General features: G+C 52.4%; 1 protein-coding gene and 1 long non-coding RNA gene across 2 annotated transcripts in view; one reads left to right on the top strand and one right to left on the bottom strand.

Moving 5' to 3' along the window:
* The window catches only part of LOC115297041, a 3,295-nt gene extending 2,353 nt beyond the window's left edge, over positions 1 to 942 (bottom strand). The window contains exon 1 of the long non-coding RNA XR_003911230.1: positions 855 to 942. This is a non-coding gene — a long non-coding RNA (uncharacterized LOC115297041). The remainder of the gene's footprint in view (positions 1 to 854) is intronic.
* Positions 1 to 20,589, top strand: part of C7H6orf132 (chromosome 7 C6orf132 homolog) — a 33,522-nt gene that overhangs the window by 454 nt on the left and 12,479 nt on the right. Inside the window, exon 2 of the mRNA XM_029945520.1 lies at positions 11,218 to 11,324. Within this exon, the coding sequence (XP_029801380.1) occupies positions 11,218 to 11,324 (107 nt within the window). The remainder of the gene's footprint in view (positions 1 to 11,217; positions 11,325 to 20,589) is intronic.

Below are 20,589 nucleotides of genomic sequence, written 5' to 3'. Positions count from 1 at the left end.
TCCGCGCCGAGGGAAGGAACACGTTGCAACCTGCGGCCGGGCCGATAGGCGCTGCCCGGCCGATGGGCGCTGCCGGGAAGGGGAGGCGGCGCGGCCCGGCTGTCCTGGGAAGGGGCCGGTGGGGCAGGGGTGCTGGGAAGGAGCCAGACGATGGCTTGTCGCAGCAGAGACTAGCCCCTCTTCCGAGGTGATCATTCCGCCGCCTCGGTGAAAGTTAGGTCCCTGTTGCTGTGGTCAGAAAGGCTTCCTGGGGTTTGCAGTGCCTACCCTCCCCTGGCAGCGCTGTGGAGTCAGAAGTGTCCCCCCAGTTGTCCCTTCAGCCCTCACTCTTTCTGCTTCCTCTATTCCTCTCCCGGCTCAGGTCATAGGCAAAGAGAGGGGGCTGCTGTCTGGGCATTGAAATTCTGGACTCTGCACTGGGGAGGCCCAGGAAAAATCAACAGAAGCCGCAGCCAGCAAGATACCAGAGTCACTTTGTGGTGTCACAGGCTCTTGCTGGCCTGGAGCCTGGGGTTGTCTATGGGTTCAGACCCAGGAGCCCAAAATGGGATGGGACAGTGGAAGCCAAGGAAGTCTCTCCTGATTGCCAGCCGCCCCTGAACCCTTGAGTTGGGGTGCTATAACTCTGCAGGCACCTGAAAACACTATGTCAACTGAGCCCCCCCGCCCCGGGGGGAGGGGGGGCTCTGCCTGTGGGTCACCTTATCTTTGCATCTTTTTGCAATTTGCATCCCTTATAACTGAGGGGAAAACAGTGGGATGGGGACAGGAATTCGCTTCTTGGGTATGAGCTGAGGCTCTGGGCCCGAAGAAGACTACCTTTTGGACCCAGATGACCGCTTCAGCTCACCTACCTTCATTATCACCCAGTTACCTTCTCTGACCTTTATGGTGACTGGACCACGACCCACAGAGGATGTGACAGCCTGGGCCCCTGCTTTCGGATTCCGTTCAGCACCCCAGGTTGTCATAGCTGAGATGCAAGGTACCTGGACAGGAACAGGACAAACAAGATGTCACCTCTTCCTGGCCCAAGGATCTCAGACCAGAGGGTAAACAGAGCTAACCATATGCCGTTTAGCCCTTTCTGAGTCTTTGCTATAAACACAAGTAGGTGCATAAGGAGCAGGGAAGAGAGATGACCTCTGACCGGAAGTAGCATTTGAGCTGAGAGGGCGAGGAAAGGGCAGCCAGCATTTTGCAGCACAAACTGCAGGAGCAGAGGCTAGAAGGGGCCGAGCAGTTTGGAGGCACTGCTCAGGAACTTACTGACACCTCTCCAAGCCCTTGTTAGGTGCAAGATACCATTCTAGAGTTCATATATTGTTGACTCGTCAGACCCTCATCTAGGACTCCCCTTCTCATCAAAGATGCAGGTACTGTAATTCCTGTTTGTCAGATGGGGGAGGCGTGGGCACCGCAGGGTTAAGTAACATGCCCAAGATCACACAGCTTTACGTGGCCGAGCCAAGATTTTCTTAAGTGTACGAGTCGATGATTCTCAGTAGATTTACTGAGTTGTGCAACCACAACTGGGTTTGAGGACACTGCCATTACCCCAAAACTTCTCTCACGAGGCAGAGCCAACATTTGAACCCCGCTGTTGGGCTCTAGAGCCCACACTCATAGCCAACTCGCTGAATTTACTTAATGGGAGGTGATCCAAGGGTGAATTTGACTTGAGGGGCACCTGCTGGCGACCATGTTTCCCGCCAACCCTCCCCCACCCCAATCCTTTCCTAAGGAGAGACACTTCCCTCTGTTTTTGCCTGCACTGCTTAGGCTGCTCATGGGGATGGGTCGTGCTGGTGAGAGAAGTGGGGGCATCGTGCCAGCCTTCACCAGCCTGGGCAGGGCTGGAGCGCAGGGGGTCAGCTCCTCCCAACCCCAAGGCAGAGCAGGGCCTCCAGCTGACTCAGCCCGGTTGCACCCTGCATGCAGAAGGGTGGAAACCGATGTGCACCCAGCAGGATGGTTCCCCAGTGTTTTTGGGGGTGTGGCCAAGGTCCTCTTCCCTGCTGAACAGGACACATGTTTAGAGTGGGGACAGGAGGGGCCAGTGTTGGGGATTCCTTGATGGGATGGTGATACCAGTCCTGCCCTGGAGTCCTGCTTCTGTCTATGAAGTGAAGGCTAGCCACTCCCTGGGCCTCAGTTTTTTCTCCTGTGAAATGGGGATGATGTCCAGACTTGTCTACAGAATGGCTGCTTGAAGTTTGTACATGGCAGTGCTTGGAAGACCCTTAAAAAGAAAAGCCCTAAAGCAAAGATTGACAAATTGATTGACAAATTCAAATCTGGCCCATAGCCTGTTTTCATAAATAAAGTTTTATTAAAACAGCTGGTCATGCCCATCATTTACATATTGTCTAAGGCTGCTTTCATGCTACAATAGTATTGTTGAGTAGCTGCAGCAGAGACTCTATGGGTCACAAAGCCAAAAATATTTACTAGCTGGGTCTTTACAGAAGGAAAAAAGAAAAAGATGACTACTGCATGATTTATTATTATCAGGTCATTCTGACTCTGAGTACTTCCTGCCATTGCCTGCTTCAGCTCCTCTTCCTAACACTGCTGTAGACCAGAGGAAACTGAGGCATGAAGTGACCATCTCAGGGTCTCAAAGGGCTCAGGCTTAGTCTTCCATAGCATCCCTGCGTCTGTAACATTCTCTGAGATGCCCATAGTATTCAGCCTTAGAGAGCCGGTGGGATGGAAAGCCAGTGTGCAGGTAGGCGAGAGGAGTAAGTAGTTGCTCTGTGACTACAGCCTTGTAAAAATCTGTTTGCAGAAACGTAGGCTGGGTGCCGGGGGTAAAAGGCAAACAGTCATGTGAAGGTGGTGACCATATGTTTTTCTTTAAACAGTTTCCTTAACATATATGCTAGTAACTATCAAAAGAGTTTCACTTAATGCAAATGCAAATGCAGTCCTAATTAAGCCTCCTGCCTCCCTACCCTGCCCCCCGCACCCCCCTCCCCCACACCCCAGCCCACCGGGGATCTTTAAAGGCCACACAATTGTGTTTTAAGTGCACCAGACAGCGGAGATGTGGATCTTTGCAAATTCCTTGATTAGGGTCAGACAGCAGCAGCCAGAAAGGGCTATCTGCCCTCCCTTACCTCTTGGATTAATTAACCAAGCTTCTTTATTCCCTACCCCTACCCGACCCCACCCCACCCCACGCCAGCAGCGGGTCATCCTGCTTGCTGGAGGACTCTATTCCTTGCTTTGTTCCTTCAAATGTAAATTGCTTTTGTCATAACCACATAGGACACTTATTTAAAATACAGATTCCTGGGGTCCTGATCAGGCACATGGAGTCAGGATTGCTGGGCCCAAGGTCTGGATTTTTCACCAGCTCTTGGGTGATTCATTTTGTACAGGGAGACTTGAGATTTGTGGGGTGTCCTTCCTGTGGTGGGGTGCGGCTACTCTCTTTCCCCTTAGGACTTTCTGCAGCCCTAAATAAATGTGTAGAGGGGCACCTGGGTGACTCAGTTGGTTGAGCATCTGACTTCAGCTCAGGTCCTGATCTCACAGTTCGTGAGTTCAAGCCCTGTATCTGGCTCTGTGCTGACTGCTAGCTTAGAGCCTGGAGGCTGCTTCAGATTCTGTGTCTCTCTCTCTGCCCCTCCCCTGTTCACACTCTGTCTCTCAAAAATGAATAAATGTAAATAAGTAAATAAATACATGTGTAGGGACTGTAGCCAACTCCTGGTCAGGAGAACCCTAATGCTCCCTACCGTGGCTGCTGGCTCCGACATCCCTGTTCCCAGGGTCCCTTGACCCTGTGTCCCAGGCCAGACTAAAAGGTAGGAAGCCATGAAGCCCAAGAGCTGAGTATGTATTTTCTGCCTGGGTCAGGCTGGCACCAGGGCCTGAGAGCTGACCTGAGCCTTGCAGCGGTGTGAAGGAGACTGTTGTTTACTCCTGTCCCCTGGAGGTGTGCTGTAGTCTGCCGGCAGGTCAGCGCACACACACGCCCATTATGTAAGCTCCTCTCATCATCCCTGTGGTTCAGCTCCAGAAAGCCCGGCCCTCCCTTGACCACAGTAGACCAGCTACAGGTGCCCCTTCTCTCCCAGCCAGTGAATTAGTAACAGTAACAATAATGTCTTCATCATTATTATCATCAGCTATTTACCGAACCAGGCGCTGTGCTAAACACTACCTATGTTTACTCAGTTGAGGAAAAACAGAAGGCTCCGATAGGTTAAATGACACAGTCATTTCAGCTCAGGGCAGCTCAGAGAGTGAACCACATCCAATCGCCTGGGACCTTGTTAAGATCGGATTCTGATGCGGTAGGTTCCGGATGGCGGGAGACTGCATTTCCAGCAAGTCCCCAGGTCTGCAGACCATACTGTGCAGAGTAGTGTGTCCTAGCTGGAAGCAGAGGGCTGGCGAAGATGCCGCCCCCTCCAGGCCCCGTCCCCCAGGCCCCTCCCTCTCTGTCCCCCCTCCTCTCCTTGTGGCTTCCTGCTCCAGCCCAGCCCAACCTTCAGCGTCCCCACTGCCCTTGGACAAAGGCCTCTCTCTGGTGCCTGTGTCAGGCCTGCTGGGGCTTGCTGGGACAGACTGGCCTTTTCAGGTTCCTGTCATGTGGACCTGTTAATTAGCAAGGAAGAGCCTCATTAACATCATTTGTTACATTTGTGGGGCCCACCTGCTGCTTCCTGAAAGGCTGGGGGTCCTTCATGGCCAGGGATTGGATGCCCCACCTCAGTGGGGTGGAGGAGGGGGGTCTGTTTTGGGGTTCTGGATTATTCTGTGGCAAAGCAACAAACATCCTCAACTACAGCCCCACGCTTCCTAAACCTCTGGGATTAGACCCGAGGCCAGTATTCTCGGGGCTTCTGGCAGTTTGGAGCCCCACACCACCACCTCAGCCCCCCTCTTGCCCTCCCAGCTCCTTTTCCTCCTCTGATTTGGAGGCTTCCTGCAACATAGGAGTAATGACCCCCACTTGACAGGTGGAAAAACAGTCTGAGAAAGTCCTCAGGTAATAATACTTGGGGGAGCTGCAGTGTGACCCCAGATCTGATACCTAGGTCCATTTGTTTTCTCTATGCGGCACTGCATTTTGAGTCTCTGGAAAAATAGCACACAGAGGGAAAGATGCCCTGCATTATTTCCCTGCTGTGCTGGCTATGCCCAGAGGGATTCTAGAGTCAGGCTGCCCGGGCTTGAATCCTCACCCCTTTTGCTCATCAGCTGTGGGACCCCAGGCAGCAACTGAACCTCTCTGAACCTCAGTTTCCTCATCCACAAAATGGGAATCATAAGAGTGCCTCCCCCAAGGCTTGTGAATGGGAATGCAGAATCATGCCTAGCTTATAATACATGCTTAATAGATGTTAGACATTTGCATTTTTATTATTAATTTTCTCTGTAGTTTGGACTTGTCTGGGATTTGGGGAAAGAGCGAATGGTTGTCCCAAACCTTGCCTCTATCAAGATCTCTGGGCAGCTTTGGGGCTGAAGGAGGAAGGGCATTTTACCAGGCTATCCACCCCGAACTCCTTGAGCAAAGAAATGCCAAAGAGCCAGTGAGAGGCTGCTCCTTTGGGCAAGAAGGGGAGGAAGGGAGGGCCAGGAGGGAGGCAGCAGCTGTGCCTAGCCCACAGCTTCTCCATATGTGCGCATGCGTATGCACGCACGCACACACACACACACACACACGCACACACACACACACACACGCGCGCGCGCGCACACACACACACACACACACATACACACACACACGAAGAGAACCAGTTTGGGGAGAGGCAGCAAGCCATGTGTGTATGTAAAGCACTGCATCATTTGTGCCCGGAGCCTAGTGCTACAAGTCAGGCACTTTGCTTGTGTCCTGGCACCACTATGCTCTGTGACTTTGAGCCAGCCCTGCCCAGTCTGGGTCTCCCATATGAGAGCAGCCCCAAATGTCTGGACTCAGAGTTCTCAAAGAGACAGCAAAGGGCCACTGTCCCCATGGCTGTCACCTATGGATACAGTTATTTACCCTTTATTTGCCAGAGACACAACCTGATTCAAGCTCAGAGCCAGTCCCTTGGTAGAGCCAGCTAAGGTGGGGAAGAAGGGACGCAATGATGATAATAGTGACGGTGATGATGATGGAGATAGGCGGCCCTCCCGGTTACTGAGCAGAAATGATCCGCTAGGTGCTATGCTAGCCCGTTACACGGTTTATCTGTCATTCAGCCTCACTGCAGCCCTCCTGGCAGGGATCATCGCTCACATTTACAGAGATGAGGAAGCGGCCTCAGAGACATCTAGTAACGTGCCCAGGGCCCCACAGTTAATAAGCGATGGAGCAGGGACCGGACGCCAGTTCAGCCGGGCACTAAACCTGCAGCCTGGGCCCCACGCTACCCTGCCTTCCTTCCAGCTGAGGAGCTGTGGCCTGCCTGGGTGTCTCCTTGCCTTGCCTTGGCCTCCTCAGAGCCCAGGCAAGCTGCAGCCTCAATGTAAATACCCCTCAACCCAATGACAAGGTCGGGTTCACCTGAGGGGGGCCGTGGAGAAGGGAAGCTGCCGTCCCCAAGTTGATGTCTGAGGTGACCTCTTCCTGCTGAAACAGGTGTGGCCACCAAGGGTTATTTTTGAACCAGGTTTTTGATATTGGGTGGTATTTATGTGAACTCAAATCCTTGAGGAAGTGTAAATGAAAAGCTGCCTTTGTTTCCTGTCAATCTGTGAGAGAGAAATGTAACCAAATGCAAAGGGATCCTGTGTACAATCCTCTTAGAGAGAGGTTTTCATCTGGAGGGAAGCTGGGATTGTTTTAATGATGAAATTTGGGCGCATGGAGGCAGATGGGAATTTCCTCCTTCTTTATCACTTGGGTCTCTTTAGAAGAGTTTGCCAGATGTAGAGACGTGTTTGTATCTGGACAGGTCTCTGGTCCACCTGGGCCTCAGGCTCTGCTCAGAACCTGCTCCCAGGGTCTCCCAAGGCTTTCTGGCTGCTAGAATTGCTCCTGGGGTTTCCCAAAGGTGCCCCCTTTCTCTGGAAGCTTCTGGGTCTACGGTGGCTCTCTCCACTTTCCTGCCTTCTGAGTTATTCTGGGATGTTCCTCTGGCATGTGTCCGGGCTGTGACCTCTGCGATCCCCAAGGGGAACCAAGTAAAAAGATGGACAGAGTTTCCAGGTTTCGGGGTGGACAAGACAATAGGATGGCATCTTTTCTTTTTGAGCAGGTTCACTGTGTCCTCAGAGGACAAGTCGTCCAGCCTCCTCTTTCTCATTCCCTTCACCTCGTCACTTTCCCTTCCTTCTTCAAGAGGCGGCCTGGCCTTCCTTTATCTGGTCAGTTGAGGAGGGGCCCTTCTCAGGAAAGCCCATCCGAGCATCCCCGATACTGTGATTAGAGCCGAGCTCCTTTACTTCCCCCAATGTTGGGGAAAATCCCCAATGTTGGCCTCTATTGTCCTTCTATTTAATTTGGACCTTGACCTTGAACTCACAGAGGATCTAGCTCATGGTGGTGGCCACTCTTGCTTCACCTGCTGGTGTGCCTTTACCAGGCAGGAACTGAGCCCAGGTGTGAGGGGCCCAGGGAAATTCTGTCAGATTCTAGCCACAACTTTTTTTTTTTTTCTTAAAACAACATACATTGATTATCTTAAGTTCTGTAAGTCATAAGTCTGACACTGGTCTCCCTGGGCTAACATTCTTCTTTTTTATTTTTTTAATGTTTATTATTTTTGAGAGAGAGAGAGACAGAGAGCAAGCAGGGGAGGAGTAGAGAGAGAGGGAGACACAGAATAGGAAGCAGGTTCCAGGCTCTAAACTGTCAGCACAGAGCCTGATGCAGGACTTGAACCCACAGACCGTAAGATCATGACCTGAGCTGAAGTCAGATGCCAAACCAACTGAGCCACCCAGGCGCCCCTCCCTGGGACATTAAGGTGTCCGCAAGACTCTGTTCCTTCCTGGAGGTTGTGGAGGAAAACCTGTTTTCTCAGCCTTTCCAGCTCCAAGAGGCCACCTGCATTCCTTGGCTCACGTCTCCTTCCATCTTCAAAGCCAGCAACGGCCGGTGGAGTCTTTGTCACATCACACCATGACTCTGCTGTCACCACGCCTCCCGCCCTGACCCCAGGCACACTTCTGAGAACTGGGGAAGCCTAGTGGATTTCCAAGAAGTGCCCCAGTCCGGCACTTGCCTTCAATCCGTTTTCCAGAGAAGAACTGTATTTTTAGAAAGGGATCCCCCTGTGAAAACAACCCCAAACCGAGACAACAGTGCCTCCCAGTCAGGGCTGAGTCATGGAATATGTGAGGCGGTGTTGGAGCCATGGAATCTATGAGGAGGTTTGAGAATCTGTGCCAGAGCCTGTGTGGGGTTCAGATTCGGCTCTGTCCTGGGCTGGGCATGGCCAGGGGCAAACCGCTTCAGCTCCCGCCCCACCCCTGAGCGGCTCCCTGGCGACAGCCAAGCCCCCCTTACCCTCACATAACCCCCTGCCCCTCACAGCCCATCCTCCCCTCCACACCCAGTACACGCAGGATCTGGATTCCCTACTCTGGAAGCAGTGCACGGAATGGTTCAGAGATCAGCCCTGGAACAAAGCTCCTGCTCCACCACTTACTCTGAGGCTTTGGGCAAGTTATTAGACCTCTCTGTGCCCCAGTTTCCTCATTTGTAAAATGGGGGTGAGGATTGTACCAATTGTGTGGAACTGTTTTTAAAATTGAATGAATTAATAATGTGTAGTGTGCTTAGAATGGTGTCGGGCCCATTAAATTGCTCAGTAAGGGGCGACTGGGTGGCTCCTTTGGTTAAGCGTCCGACTCTTGGTTTTAGCTCAGGTTATGATCTTACGGTTTGTGGGTTCGGGCCCTGTGTCGGGCTCCATGGAGAGCCTGCTTGGAATTTCTCTGTCGCCCTCTCTCTCCACTCCTCCCCTACTTCTCTTTCTCTCTCTCTCCCTCTCCATCTCTCTCTCTCTCTCTCAAAAATACATAAGCATTTAAAAAATAAATGAAATTGCTTAATGAGTTTTACCTAATATTATATTTTTATTAAAAAAATGTTTACATTTATTTTTGAATGACAGAGAGAGACAGAACACAAGTGCAGAGAGAGAATGAGACAGAGAATCCGAAGACAGGCTCCAGGCTCTGAGCTGGCTGTCAGCACAGAGCCCGATGTGGGGCTCAAACTCACAAACCGTGAGATCATGACCTGAGCCGAAGCTGGATGCTTAACCGACTGAGCCACCCAGGCGCCCCATTACCTAATATGATATTATTATTACTATGACAGTGATCCCCCTGCCAGGTTTGGTTGCTTCCATCTAAAGCTCCTAGGCACACAGTTACACGAGCCATGGATATCACGATAATTCAACTGTAGCGAGGAGGTCCACAGATCCCAACACTAGTGCAGAGATGAAATGATTAGGCAGCCTGGGAGCTGCCTCTCTTACTATTGGGGTGTTAATCCCACCCCACCCCTAGTCCTCCTAAGGGGCCAGCAGCCAGGTCGCACACGTGGGGTTTAGGACTTTGGTGTCCACACAGCACTATCTGGGGAATGTCCCAGGAGATCCTAGCGTCAACACCCAGACTCTTGGAAGCCAGAATCAGGAGGGCTTTAGTGGTAGCTATTGAGTTTTCCCATTATCGCTACTTCTTTGGTTTCTGATTGGGCCAAATCTGCACTTTCATCTCTCCCTTCTTCTTCCCCCACCTGCTCCCTGGTACCTTGATCTCCGGTCTCAGGTGTGGAGCCTGGTAGGGAATAAACAGCCAGGTCTGCCTGAAGGGCGCGGGGCAGGGCACTGCTGGGAACCGGAGTTTCCTCGATGTGTGGCCCACACAGAGAACTCACCATTTTGGCCCCTGTTGAGTGAGATGTGGAGAATCTTGAATGTACCAGCCACAATCTGCCAGATAGGGCGGCACCCAGAGGGCTCTGTGTCCCGTTCCTGTGATGTTCTCAAGAGACTTTATGTCACATTCAAAATCCAGATCATCACATAGAGACTGGGCTGTGGCTGTAGGTGTTGGAATTTGGGGTGAATGTATTCTGATCTCACCCCCACCCCCAATAAGCCCAGTCTTTCTTGAATAAATCGTTTGGCTTTCTTGCAATTTGTTCCTGAAATCACATGCAAAGGGAAAAGTAATCACGATTTGTTCAATGTTCCAGTTATAGGTTCTGGTTGATTGGGATTTTGACCTTTCTTCTCTTTCCCCTTGGTATAAGAACAGAAAGTCCCTCATGCCCCATTAAATGGGTGAAAGCATTTCTTGCTCATGACCAACAGAGTCGGGGGTCCACAGGGACCCCTGCTTCTAGGGGTGATAGTGTGAACCTGGGACAGGCTGTGAAATCCTTATCAATGAGCATTAAGGTTCATGAGAAAGACAGAAAGGTGGAGAAAGTATGAATGGCTTCTCACACCCTCCCCATTGCTGTAGAAACAGCCCAGAACACAGACCCAGTAACTAGAGGAAGAGACAGGTCTTTGTATCATCTTCCTACAGGGGAAGGGCCTGTGTTTGTTAAACACTTAGTATATGTCACCCACAATAACAGTCCTATAAGATTGGCAGTAACATCACTCCCATTGTAGAGATAGGGAAACTGAGGGCCAGAGAGCTAAACAACACTGCCAGTGGCCTACCATCTCACTCTTTCTGCCCTGCCCCCGAGCTTGCCACAAACGGTGGTCATGCCACTGGTGGTTTGGGGGGCTAAGGAAATCTTATGTTACAGGAGTCCAGAAGGTGGGTTCTGGGGCCCCTGGGGACAGCAGGTGACCCCACCTGCTCTGCTTGTTTCAGATTAGAAGTTCAAACAGTTGAGAGAAAAGTCAACTTGTGTTCCTCCCTCGCTCAGTGATAAGCTTTAGCTGAGGGATTGGCCATGCTCTCGGCGCCCCTAAAGGGGGGCTGACTTGTGCAGGTGTAGACCCAGGAGCTGCAGAGGGGGCTCAGCAGGGATGTGCTGCTGGAGACTGAAAGCTGGGAACCAAGAAAAGGCCCCCTGGAGTCCGTCCCAACCAGGCTTCAAGTGGCCCCATTAGCACCCCACCCCATCGGCAGGATCTTATTACATAAGAAGCGCTGAGCTGAGTCAGTGGGGCCAAGCGCAGGCCCTGGCTCTCCTCCCTCAGAATTGTGGGGCAGGCTGACTCAGTTGTCCCACATGCCTTTGATCTCCAGCTCACGGTCTCCTGCACTTGTCTCCTCCAGGTGGGATCCATTATGGAGACAATCGGTTTGACTCTGTGAGTGAGTCAGGGACAGCGACACTGAAAGCTCGGCCAAGAGTTCGGCCCCTGCTGACCTTCCTCCCACTGGTGAGTACGGTTCTGCGCTGGGGTGGGGGGTGGGGGTCTGTCCAAGTGGACATGAGCCTCACCCTCTGTCCATTCCCTTCCTTCCTGCTGCCAACCCAGGGTGGCTCCTGGGAGGAGGCATGGCTGAGATTTATGGCAGGAAGGCTGAGTTGGGACGGGTGGGTCCGCTCATCCCCCGTTGAAACCCAAGAAGAGGTTATGGGGAACTTGTGTGCAGTAGCAACTCAGTGACGGGTCCCTCTAGCTAAGCAGGATTCGTATTCATGTTCTGCAAACATCGACCACTGCCTGCTGTGTGCCAGGCCGAGCATTGGATGGAGGCATACAGAGATGACTGAGCTGGCACTAACCGCTCTCAGGGAAGGACATGAATGAGTAAACAGACTCTTGGAACATAGGTCAGAGAACAGGCAGCCAATCCAGCCACAGGGGTGGTCAGGAGGACTTCCTGAAGAGGTAACACCTGAGCTGTCTTAAAGGACAAATAGCAGTGACCCTTGGGAGAAGGGCATTTGGGAGAGAACTCGGTGAGTCTGAAATCGCAGGAAACCAAAAACTCCCTCTGAAGCTGTGATTGGGCTCCCCCCACCCTTTTCTTAAGGGAGATAGATTTAAAATAACTGCTGACTGTTTCTATTTACTCTGATAGACGTTTCTGGGTTTTCTAGGATGGTGTAGACTGGCACTGTCCAATAGAAATATAACTCAGGCCCCATAGGTCATTTAAAATTTTCTAGGAGCTGCACTGAAAGTAAACAGAAATAGGTAAGATTCATTTTAATAATATATTTTACTTAAATATATTTACTTTACAATATATTCAAAAGATTATCATGTCAACATTTAATTGGTGTTAACAAATACTACTGAGACGTTTTACATTCATTTTTTTTGCACCAAGTCTTTGTCCTGATGTACTACACTTAGAACATGGGGAGCCTGGGCGGCTCGGTCAGTTAAGCCACCACTCTTGGTTTCCGCTCAGGGCATGATCTCATGGTTTGTGAGTTTGAGCCCCACGTCAGGCTCCTCGCTGTCAGTGCGGAACCTGCTTGGGATTCTCTCTCTCTCTGCCCCTCCCTGGCTCATGCTCATTCTCTCTCTCAAAATAAATAAACCTAAAAAAAATATATATATGCATTCCACTTCTCACTAGTCACACTTCTCTGTGGCCAGTGGCTACAGTATTGGACAGCCCAGGTCTCGAGTCTAAACAGTCAGCCCCAGGAATTCGAGGTTCACTCCTGTCTGTCAGGCCTGGTTCCTGGTTGGGACACTATCACTGGGGAACATGAGGATTTGTGCCGCCGAGACTAACAAGGCATCTGATCACTAACAGTTCCTGGCCAACTATCCTCCTCTCCATCGCCTGGATTTTTTGGTTTGTCCAACCTCACCAGCCCGACCCTGAGATTCTAGATTGGAGCGACCCAGTCTTATATCCTTTTGCCCCATCCCCAACGCCTGTATGTGGGGGGCTGAGCATACAGACCTCTGGGAATACAGCTTTAGGTAATTTATTTTCTATAACTTGTGGACGTTATAGACAAATATTGGAAGTACAACACCACCAACAAAAAGGTATAAAGCAAATGAGTCAGCCCCTAACTATGTTTCCAGAGATGCATAAAACTGTTTACAGGGGTCATTGCCCCCATAAATGCAGATGAAATAATTTTGGGATTTTCCGTTGCTGACGGTGAATTAGACCCTCTTCCCTCACCTACTACCCCCAAGACACATACTCAGAATTACAGTGGTGTGGGCCCAGGGGCTGACCCATCCATACCAGTTCTGATTGTTAAAATACTGAAATAAATGACTGTTGCCCTTGAGTGGCTCCAGCCACTAAAGGGTTTAGTAAAGGCTGAGCGCTGAGTTTGTTCTGATTGGCCAAATCCTCTACCCGACCCACCCACTTCCGGTCTCTTCACTGATAGGGCGTGTCCCAGCCTTTCTGTCCGCCTCTCTTCTAGTTTGCCCCCTCCGGGGAGTGTTATGGGGGGTGGGAGGTGGGGTACTGCCGCAGACCCCGCGCTGAGCCGAAGGCTGGTAGGGGTGAGGTGGTGGAGTTGATGGAGGGTAGTGGGAGGGAGAGACACTGGAGTGGGCTTAGCTAGCTGCTCAGGGCTGCGGATCCAAGGCTGCGTTCTCGGGGCCAGTCCTCCAGGCAAGCCTCTAAGCCAGTCAGGAGACTGGGGGGGCTTCTCCCCAGCAAATCCACACCCTCTCGCTGGTGAGGGCAAGAGAATGAAAGGCATGATGAGCTGACGACAGAAAATGTCTCATCAGGTCCACACCAACCTCATTTCCCAGAGGCAGGAGCTCGGCCCCTAACGGGAAGTTCATTCCTGGCCTTCAGCTGGCACTGAAGTGGCATGGCCATGTGGTCGCGGCTGACCCGCATGGAGCATTTAACTGTGTGTCAGGCACCTTCCAAGTGCCTCCGGTGTGTTAACAGAGTGGACAGAGCTGCCCTATCAGGAAGGCGCTGTTATTAATTCCCATTTTACAGATGGAGAAATTGGAGGACAGAATGGGAAAGTAACTTGCTTAGGGTCACACAGCTCATGAGTGGCAGAGCTGGGATTTGGAGCCTCACAGCCAGACTCCAGGATCTAAGTTCTATTCAGGCCATCCTATTCTCCCCTTCATCTACAATCTAGAAGCTTTTTTCTCCCCTCCCAGCACCAGTGGGCAGATGCACCTGCATCTCTCCTGCCTGCCTCTCTGAACTGCTATCCAGCATCTGGGGCCTACTGGACACCAGGGGCCCTTGCCTCTTTGGGGTCATAGACTCCCCGAGATCTTGATGAGGCTGTGGGCCACATATATGCAATTTTGCTTACAATTTCAGCAGAGGGCCCTTTCGGGCCCCCAGAAGCCCACCTATGATGAACCTTTAGATTGGGACCCCTTGGCCTGAGGGCTCGTATGCTGGGGACATCCCTGTGCTCCTGATTCAGGTCACAAGATAACAGAACAGCTTCAACGTCTTTCATCATCTGCCCCTGGATTGAGAGGCACCCAACTCCTCTCCCTTAGGCTCTGAGGCAGGTCCTTTGTTTTCTTCCAGCTGGGACAGAAGGCTGTGAGAATGAGAAACAGGAGGACAGAGGTCCTCGTGGGTGTGGGTTCACAGATACACACGTGTGCATAGCCCACCCCCACAGTCCCGCCAAGCCCAGGTGGGTGGGGAGCTGGGCCAGCGCCCAAGCCTTGCCTGACACTGGCCTGGCCAGGCGGGCCTCGCCTCTCCCTAGCCTTCCTTCCCATACTCAGAGAGCACCTCCTAGGCCAGCCTACCCCGGGGCAGGGGAGGCACAGGCCGCTGTGCCCGAGAAACCGGCTAACAGGCCCAGCAAGGCCCAAGCTCTTCCTGGAGCTTCCTCACACTGCTTGAAGTGGAAGGGCTGAGAAGGAATATTTTCTGAGGCAGCTGGCAGCCAAAGGCCAGTTTCGAAAAGCACCTCCAGATTCCTCGGTGACTGGGATGGGACCCAACTGATCCTCGAGTAGCTGGCACCACCGCTCTGGGCCCTGCTGCTGGGCTGCAGGGTAGCTGAGGGCCAAGCCCTCCCTTTCCTGGCCTCTGGCTCCTCAGCCATCATAGGGGTTATACCATGTGGTCCTTTGGGGGCTCCCCCACTGTGACTTGCTGTGTGAAAGTAACTCCTAATGGAGATGCAGGAGGCCCCCCACAAGAAGCCAGGGCCCTCACAACACATGGACCACTGTTTGAGCTCTGCTTCTATTGCTCAAAAGGGGGGGTCTTCTGGCCACCACACTTCCTTCTCTGATTACTCTGAGCAGCTGGGTCAGAATCACCAAACTTCAGGGGTGCCTGGGGGGCTCAGTCAGTTAAGTGTCCGACTTCGGCTCAGGTCATGATCTCATGGTTCATTTGTTCTGGCTCTGCACTGGGCTCTGTGCTGACAGTGTGGAGCCTGCTTGGGATTCTCTATCTCCGTCTCTCTGTCCTCCTCCCGCATTTGCGCTCTTTCGCTCCCTCTCTCTCAAAATAAACTTAAAGAAAAAAAAATCACCAAGCCTCAGAACTGGGGAGGATCTTGGCACTATCAGAAGGAGAAAACCTGGGGTGCCTAGATGGCTCAGTCAGTTGAGTGTTCGACTTCAGCTCAGGTCATGATCTCATGTTCGTGGGTTCGAGCCCCGCATCAGGGTCCGTGCTGACAGCTCAGAGCCTGGAGCCTACTTTGGAGTCTATGTCTTCCTGTCTCCCTGTCTCTCTGCCCCTCCTCTGCTCACTCTCTGTCTCTGAAAAAGAGAATAATAAAATAAAAAAATTTAAAAAGAAAAAGAGAAAACTGAGGCCTGGGGAAGGGAGGGTCCTCCCCAGATTACACAGCTCAGTAGAAGCAGAAACAGGACCTGAGCCTGGGTTTCCTCCCAATCCAGTCCTGTCCACACCACCATGGGCCTGGGCTGAGTGGAGGAAGGATCCTTTGTCTCCACTTACTGCTACTCCTGAGGGGAGGCGGGACCCAGGGCTCCAGCCAGAACTTGCCCAAGCTCTCCAGAGCTGAGCTGATCCCCGATAGTGGGAAGCCTGTACTTCTCTCTGGGGTTCCCTCTTGCCCTCCCCTCGTCTGAATCAAACCAACCCCAGGGTGACGCATACGAGGAATTAAAAATTAAATGTCAGTGTGGCAAATAGAGGGAAACTGGCTGGGCAGGTCCCCAGGGGTGCCCCTGGCGTTGAGAGATCCCTGGGCCACCCCACCCTGTGAGTCAGGCGGGGCTGGCTATGCCCCGGGAGCTGTCAGGCTGGGCTCAGGGGAGGCAGCTCCCGCTGTTCTGGATCTTTCTCCCCTCTTCCCTTGCTCCTGGAAGTTCAAAGTCAGCTGGATTTCTGCTTTCCGCTCCACTTCCTTTCAGCTCATCTCTGAACTCAAGGCCCAGGCTCCCTCTGGGGTTGGGGCTTGAGCTCCTCAGGGTGAGCCCAGCAGCGCAGTCGTTATTGGTTTTTGACTGATTCATGCGGCTGATCTTAGCTGGGAGGATTTCAAGGTGAGGAAGCACTATCTGTGCGGGGGTGGGGGAGGGTGGGGGTTCAGGATGGACTGCAGTCTCCCACACCCACACCCACAGCCTCCTCTCCCCTCCTGGCTCCTTCCCTCACTGTGAGGGCCTCACCCTGAACCTTTCTACCCCCGTCCTTCCCACAGACAGCATCCCCTTGGCCACTTTATGGGCTCAGAGGTACGTGTAGCCCCTTCTTGGCCTGCGCTCAGGAGGACTAACTGGAGTAAAAGCGCTAGAAGTGGACTCAGGGCCATTTAAGCGGGGGGGGGGGGGGGGGGGGTGGGGGGGGGGGGGGGGGGGGGGGGGGGGGGGGGGGGGGGGGGGGCTCTAGGACCTTTGTGCCTGGAGCAAGGTCAGGATGGGCATGGTATGGGCTCCAAGGGCATGTCCACTTGATCCCATAGACTCTTCTCTCTATAGAGAACCAAAGTGGGCCCCCATAGCACAAAGGCTAGTGGGAGGGCCCTGTGTCCAAGAGCAGTCTGGGATAGCAGGTAGGTTCAGAGGAAAGATGGCCTCATTAGCAGAGATTCTTCTCTGACCCCCCAGGAGGGAGTCTGAGCTGTGGCAGAGGGTAGAGGCTACGGTGGGGGAAGAAATCAAGCTCTTTTATAAAATGCTCACTGGCTCCCCACTGCAGAGAAGCGTCTCTGTGGAGAAGACACGGTTGCCCTTCTTGACCCTTTCCCTCCTGCCCCTGGCCAGTCCCCCCGCCCCCCCCCCCGCCCCGACCCCCCCACTGCTCTTCAAAGCCAAACAGCAACTAGCTGGGCTTCACCAGCTGGGGACTCTGGGTACCTGGAGGGCATTTGCCTGTGGCTTTTACTCTGGGGGTCCAGCCCCCTGCTCCCCCAGCCGACAGTGGTTCCCCCCCCATCATGCTCAACTCTAAATCTGACTCTGGGTCATTTCCCTTACCCCCTGCAGTTCCATGTCCCATCCTGAGGAGCCCCAACCAAGCTCCAGGAGCACTCTGGTGAGGAAGTTTGCATTCCCTAACCATGCGGCTAAGACTCAGAGCTGGCCCACGCCCAAGGTCAACCATGCGGTGCCCATTGGCTGAGCTCTTGGTGACCCACCCTTGGGGTTTGGCTGGGTTTTGAGGAATTCCAGGCATGAGGATGTGTGTGTGTCCCAGGCATGAGGAGGCCAAGAGGGTAGGGCTTGTACCCATCAGTGGAGCAAGCCCTATCCCCCTGAGTCTCCGAGTTCTTGGGCCACTGCTAACCCCTGAGCTGTGTTAGGACCTGAGGGAGAAGAAGAGAGGAAAGGGGGAAATTACCTTTCTGGAGTGCTACCTCTGCAGGATCTCTTAGGTATGTGATGGCCTCTGGTGTCCTAACAAACCCAAGGAAAGTGGGAAATCTCCATCTTACAAATAAGAAAACCGTTCTTCAGAAGGCAAGAGAGGGGCACACTTACTGAGCACTCGCCACGTGTCAAATACCTTCTTTGGTTCCTTTGAGATGATGGGGTTAAATTAAGATTGCCAGTCTAGCGGCACCTGGGTGGCTCAGTCAGTTAGGTGGCCAACTTCAGCTCAGGTCATAATCTCATGGTTCGTGGGTTCAAGCACCACATCGGGCTCTGTGCTGACAATTCAGATTCTGTGTCTCCTCCTCTCTGTTCTTCCCCTGCTCATGCTCTCTCTTTCTCTCAAAAATAAATAAAGATAAAAAAAAAAAGAAAAAAGGTTGCCAGTCTGGTCTTCCTGACTCCAAAGTTCATGGTATTTTTTGTTTTGTTTTGTTTTGTGTTGTTTATGTAGGCTTCACTCCCAACATGGGACTTGAACTCATGACCCTGAGATCAAGAGTTGCATGCTCTGGGGGCACCTGGGTGGCTCAGTTGGTTAAGCGTCAGACTTTAGCTCAGGTCATGATCTCACAGTTCATGAGTTCTAGCCCAAGCTGGGCTCTGTGCTGACAGCTCAGAGCGAACCTCCTTCGGATTCTGTGTCTCCCCGCTCTCTGCACCTCGCCTGCTCATGCTCTGTCTCTCTCTCTCTCTCTCTCAAAAATAAATATTTAAAAAATTTTTTAAAAAGGTTGCATGCTCTACCAACTGAGCCAGTCAGGTGTCCCAAGTTCATATATTTTTTAAAAATAACTATTGTATTGGACTTTTTTTTAATTATGAAGGAAACAGAAGTTCATTGTTAAGAACTGAGAAATCAAGACACCTAAAAGGAAGAAAATAAATATAAATATTCTTGGAATGGTGTCCCCGCCCCCAGCCTCCCCAGCAACTAATCATGCTGGATAACTTTCCAGTATACCAGGCTGTGATGGTTTGTAAAGGGCGGCTCGACTGAGCCACGGAGCTGGCGTGCACCCTGTGTGAAGAGGGTGAGTGAGATGATCAATGAGCCTAGCTTCTAGGCGTAGCCCCGGTGTTGGGACTGGGAGGGGCTGAGGCCCAGTTTCAGGTGGAGGGCCCCACCCGGCAGAGGCAGGGCCGGACTCTGCCCCGGGCACTAAAGCATTAAAGCGCGGACTACTGGAGGCTGCGGAGCAGGGAGGGGCGTGGTCATGGCCAGGGGACGTGGTGACCCCTAGAGGGGCGTGGTCATGGCAGGCTGCCCCCGGGCAGTGGGGGTCCTCGTTTGCCTGCTCGCGGTTGGTTTTTCGCCCACGGGTCGGTGTGCCCCTCTCGTGATGTGGGCTGCCATCCTCTGAGACGCATACCAGCCCCCGACGTCGACAGCACCCTGAGGCATGGGTCTGTCATTTTTCTCAGGACCCGCTCGCTGAATGGAGCACAGCCAGCTCCTCAACCGACTGCCGCAGTCAAAGTCGATCAGCAGACAAGGGTCTGAGGTCAGCAGTGACCTCAAGCCCAGCCCTTCCCCCTTGGCGGCACCCTGTGGCTCAGGAAACTCCTCCTTTACTCCATTTGCCTCTTGCCCTCCGGGGAGACAGAGAACCATCTGGAGACAATGGCGCCCCCTATCCTGAGATGTGGCCCCAGTGCCTAGGCCACTGCCCACAAGGCAGAGGGTGACCTGAGTCACAGGCAGGATACCTTATGGGCCTGGACTCAGAGCACTGTGGTTAAAGTGGCCCTTAGCAAGTGGTTCCAAACGAGGTAGGGAGGCCCAGAGAGGTGACTTTGCTCGAGTTAATCCGTGGTAGGGACGGCTCCAGAGCATAGGCTTTCCCCCTCCTCTGTATTTTTCCTACCCCTCTTTCATTCAGCCAGTTCATTCACTCGACAAACTGGTGGTGTTGTCCGTTCTGTACTAAGCATGAGCAAAGAATTAGCCGTTACTTGACCCGTGAGGAGACTGGGCTTGGACAGCGGAGACTACCCTCACCTATGACAGGTTCCATCTGTGCTGGAGAAGCGTGAGGGTGATACTATGGTAGCAAAGAGGGCAGGCCCTGAAGTTCCAGTTTTGGCCCTGCCACTGACTAGCTAGCTGTGTGACCTTGGGCAATGTTCTTAGCCTCTCTGTGCCTCAGATTCCTCTTCTATAAAATACAAACAACCTGCCTCTTAGGGATACCATGAGGGCTTACTGGGCTGCTACACGGGAGGTACTCACAATAATGCCTAGCACATAGTAGGCACCTAATAGGTGTCAGCTTTGATAATAGTGCACACAGGAAGACACGGGGCAGAGAAATTAACTCTGGCTAAAGTTACCAAGGAAGGCTTCACAGACAAGGGGCATTTAATCTGGGATTTAAAGGATAACTAGGAGTTTTCCAGGCAAAGACAAGCACAGACGAGATGGATCACTGGGTGGCAAGAAGGGAAGGCCCCAGGAAGTGCCTGGCAGAGTTGGGTGACAAGCTAGCTGTGTGGGTGATGACTGGGTGCCTGGAAAGACAGTTGTATATAACTGACTGTGTGTCCCTGGGGAAGTCACTTAACCTCTCTGTGCCTCTGTTTGCTTTTCTATAAAACGGGAGGTAGCAATAACAGCACCCATCTCATCAGATTGTTATGGAAAGTAAATGGGTTAGGAGATAGAAAACACAGAAAGAGGGGACACCTGGGTGGCTCAGTTCATTGAGCATCCAACTTCGGCTCAGGTCATGATCTCACAGTTCCTGAGTTCGAGCCCCACATCGGGCTCACTATTGTCAGCACGGAGCCCGCTTCCGATCCTCTATCCTCCTCTCTCTCTGCCCCTCTCCCATTCATAATCAATCTCCCTCTCTCAAAAATAAATAAACATTTTTTTTAAATACTTAAAAAAATCACAGAAAGA

This window comes from Suricata suricatta, chromosome 7 (genome assembly GCF_006229205.1).
Source record: "Suricata suricatta isolate VVHF042 chromosome 7, meerkat_22Aug2017_6uvM2_HiC, whole genome shotgun sequence".
Taxonomy (NCBI): domain Eukaryota; kingdom Metazoa; phylum Chordata; class Mammalia; order Carnivora; family Herpestidae; genus Suricata; species Suricata suricatta.
Note: the sequence above shows the minus strand (reverse complement) of the source record. Positions and strands in the feature narration are given on the sequence as shown.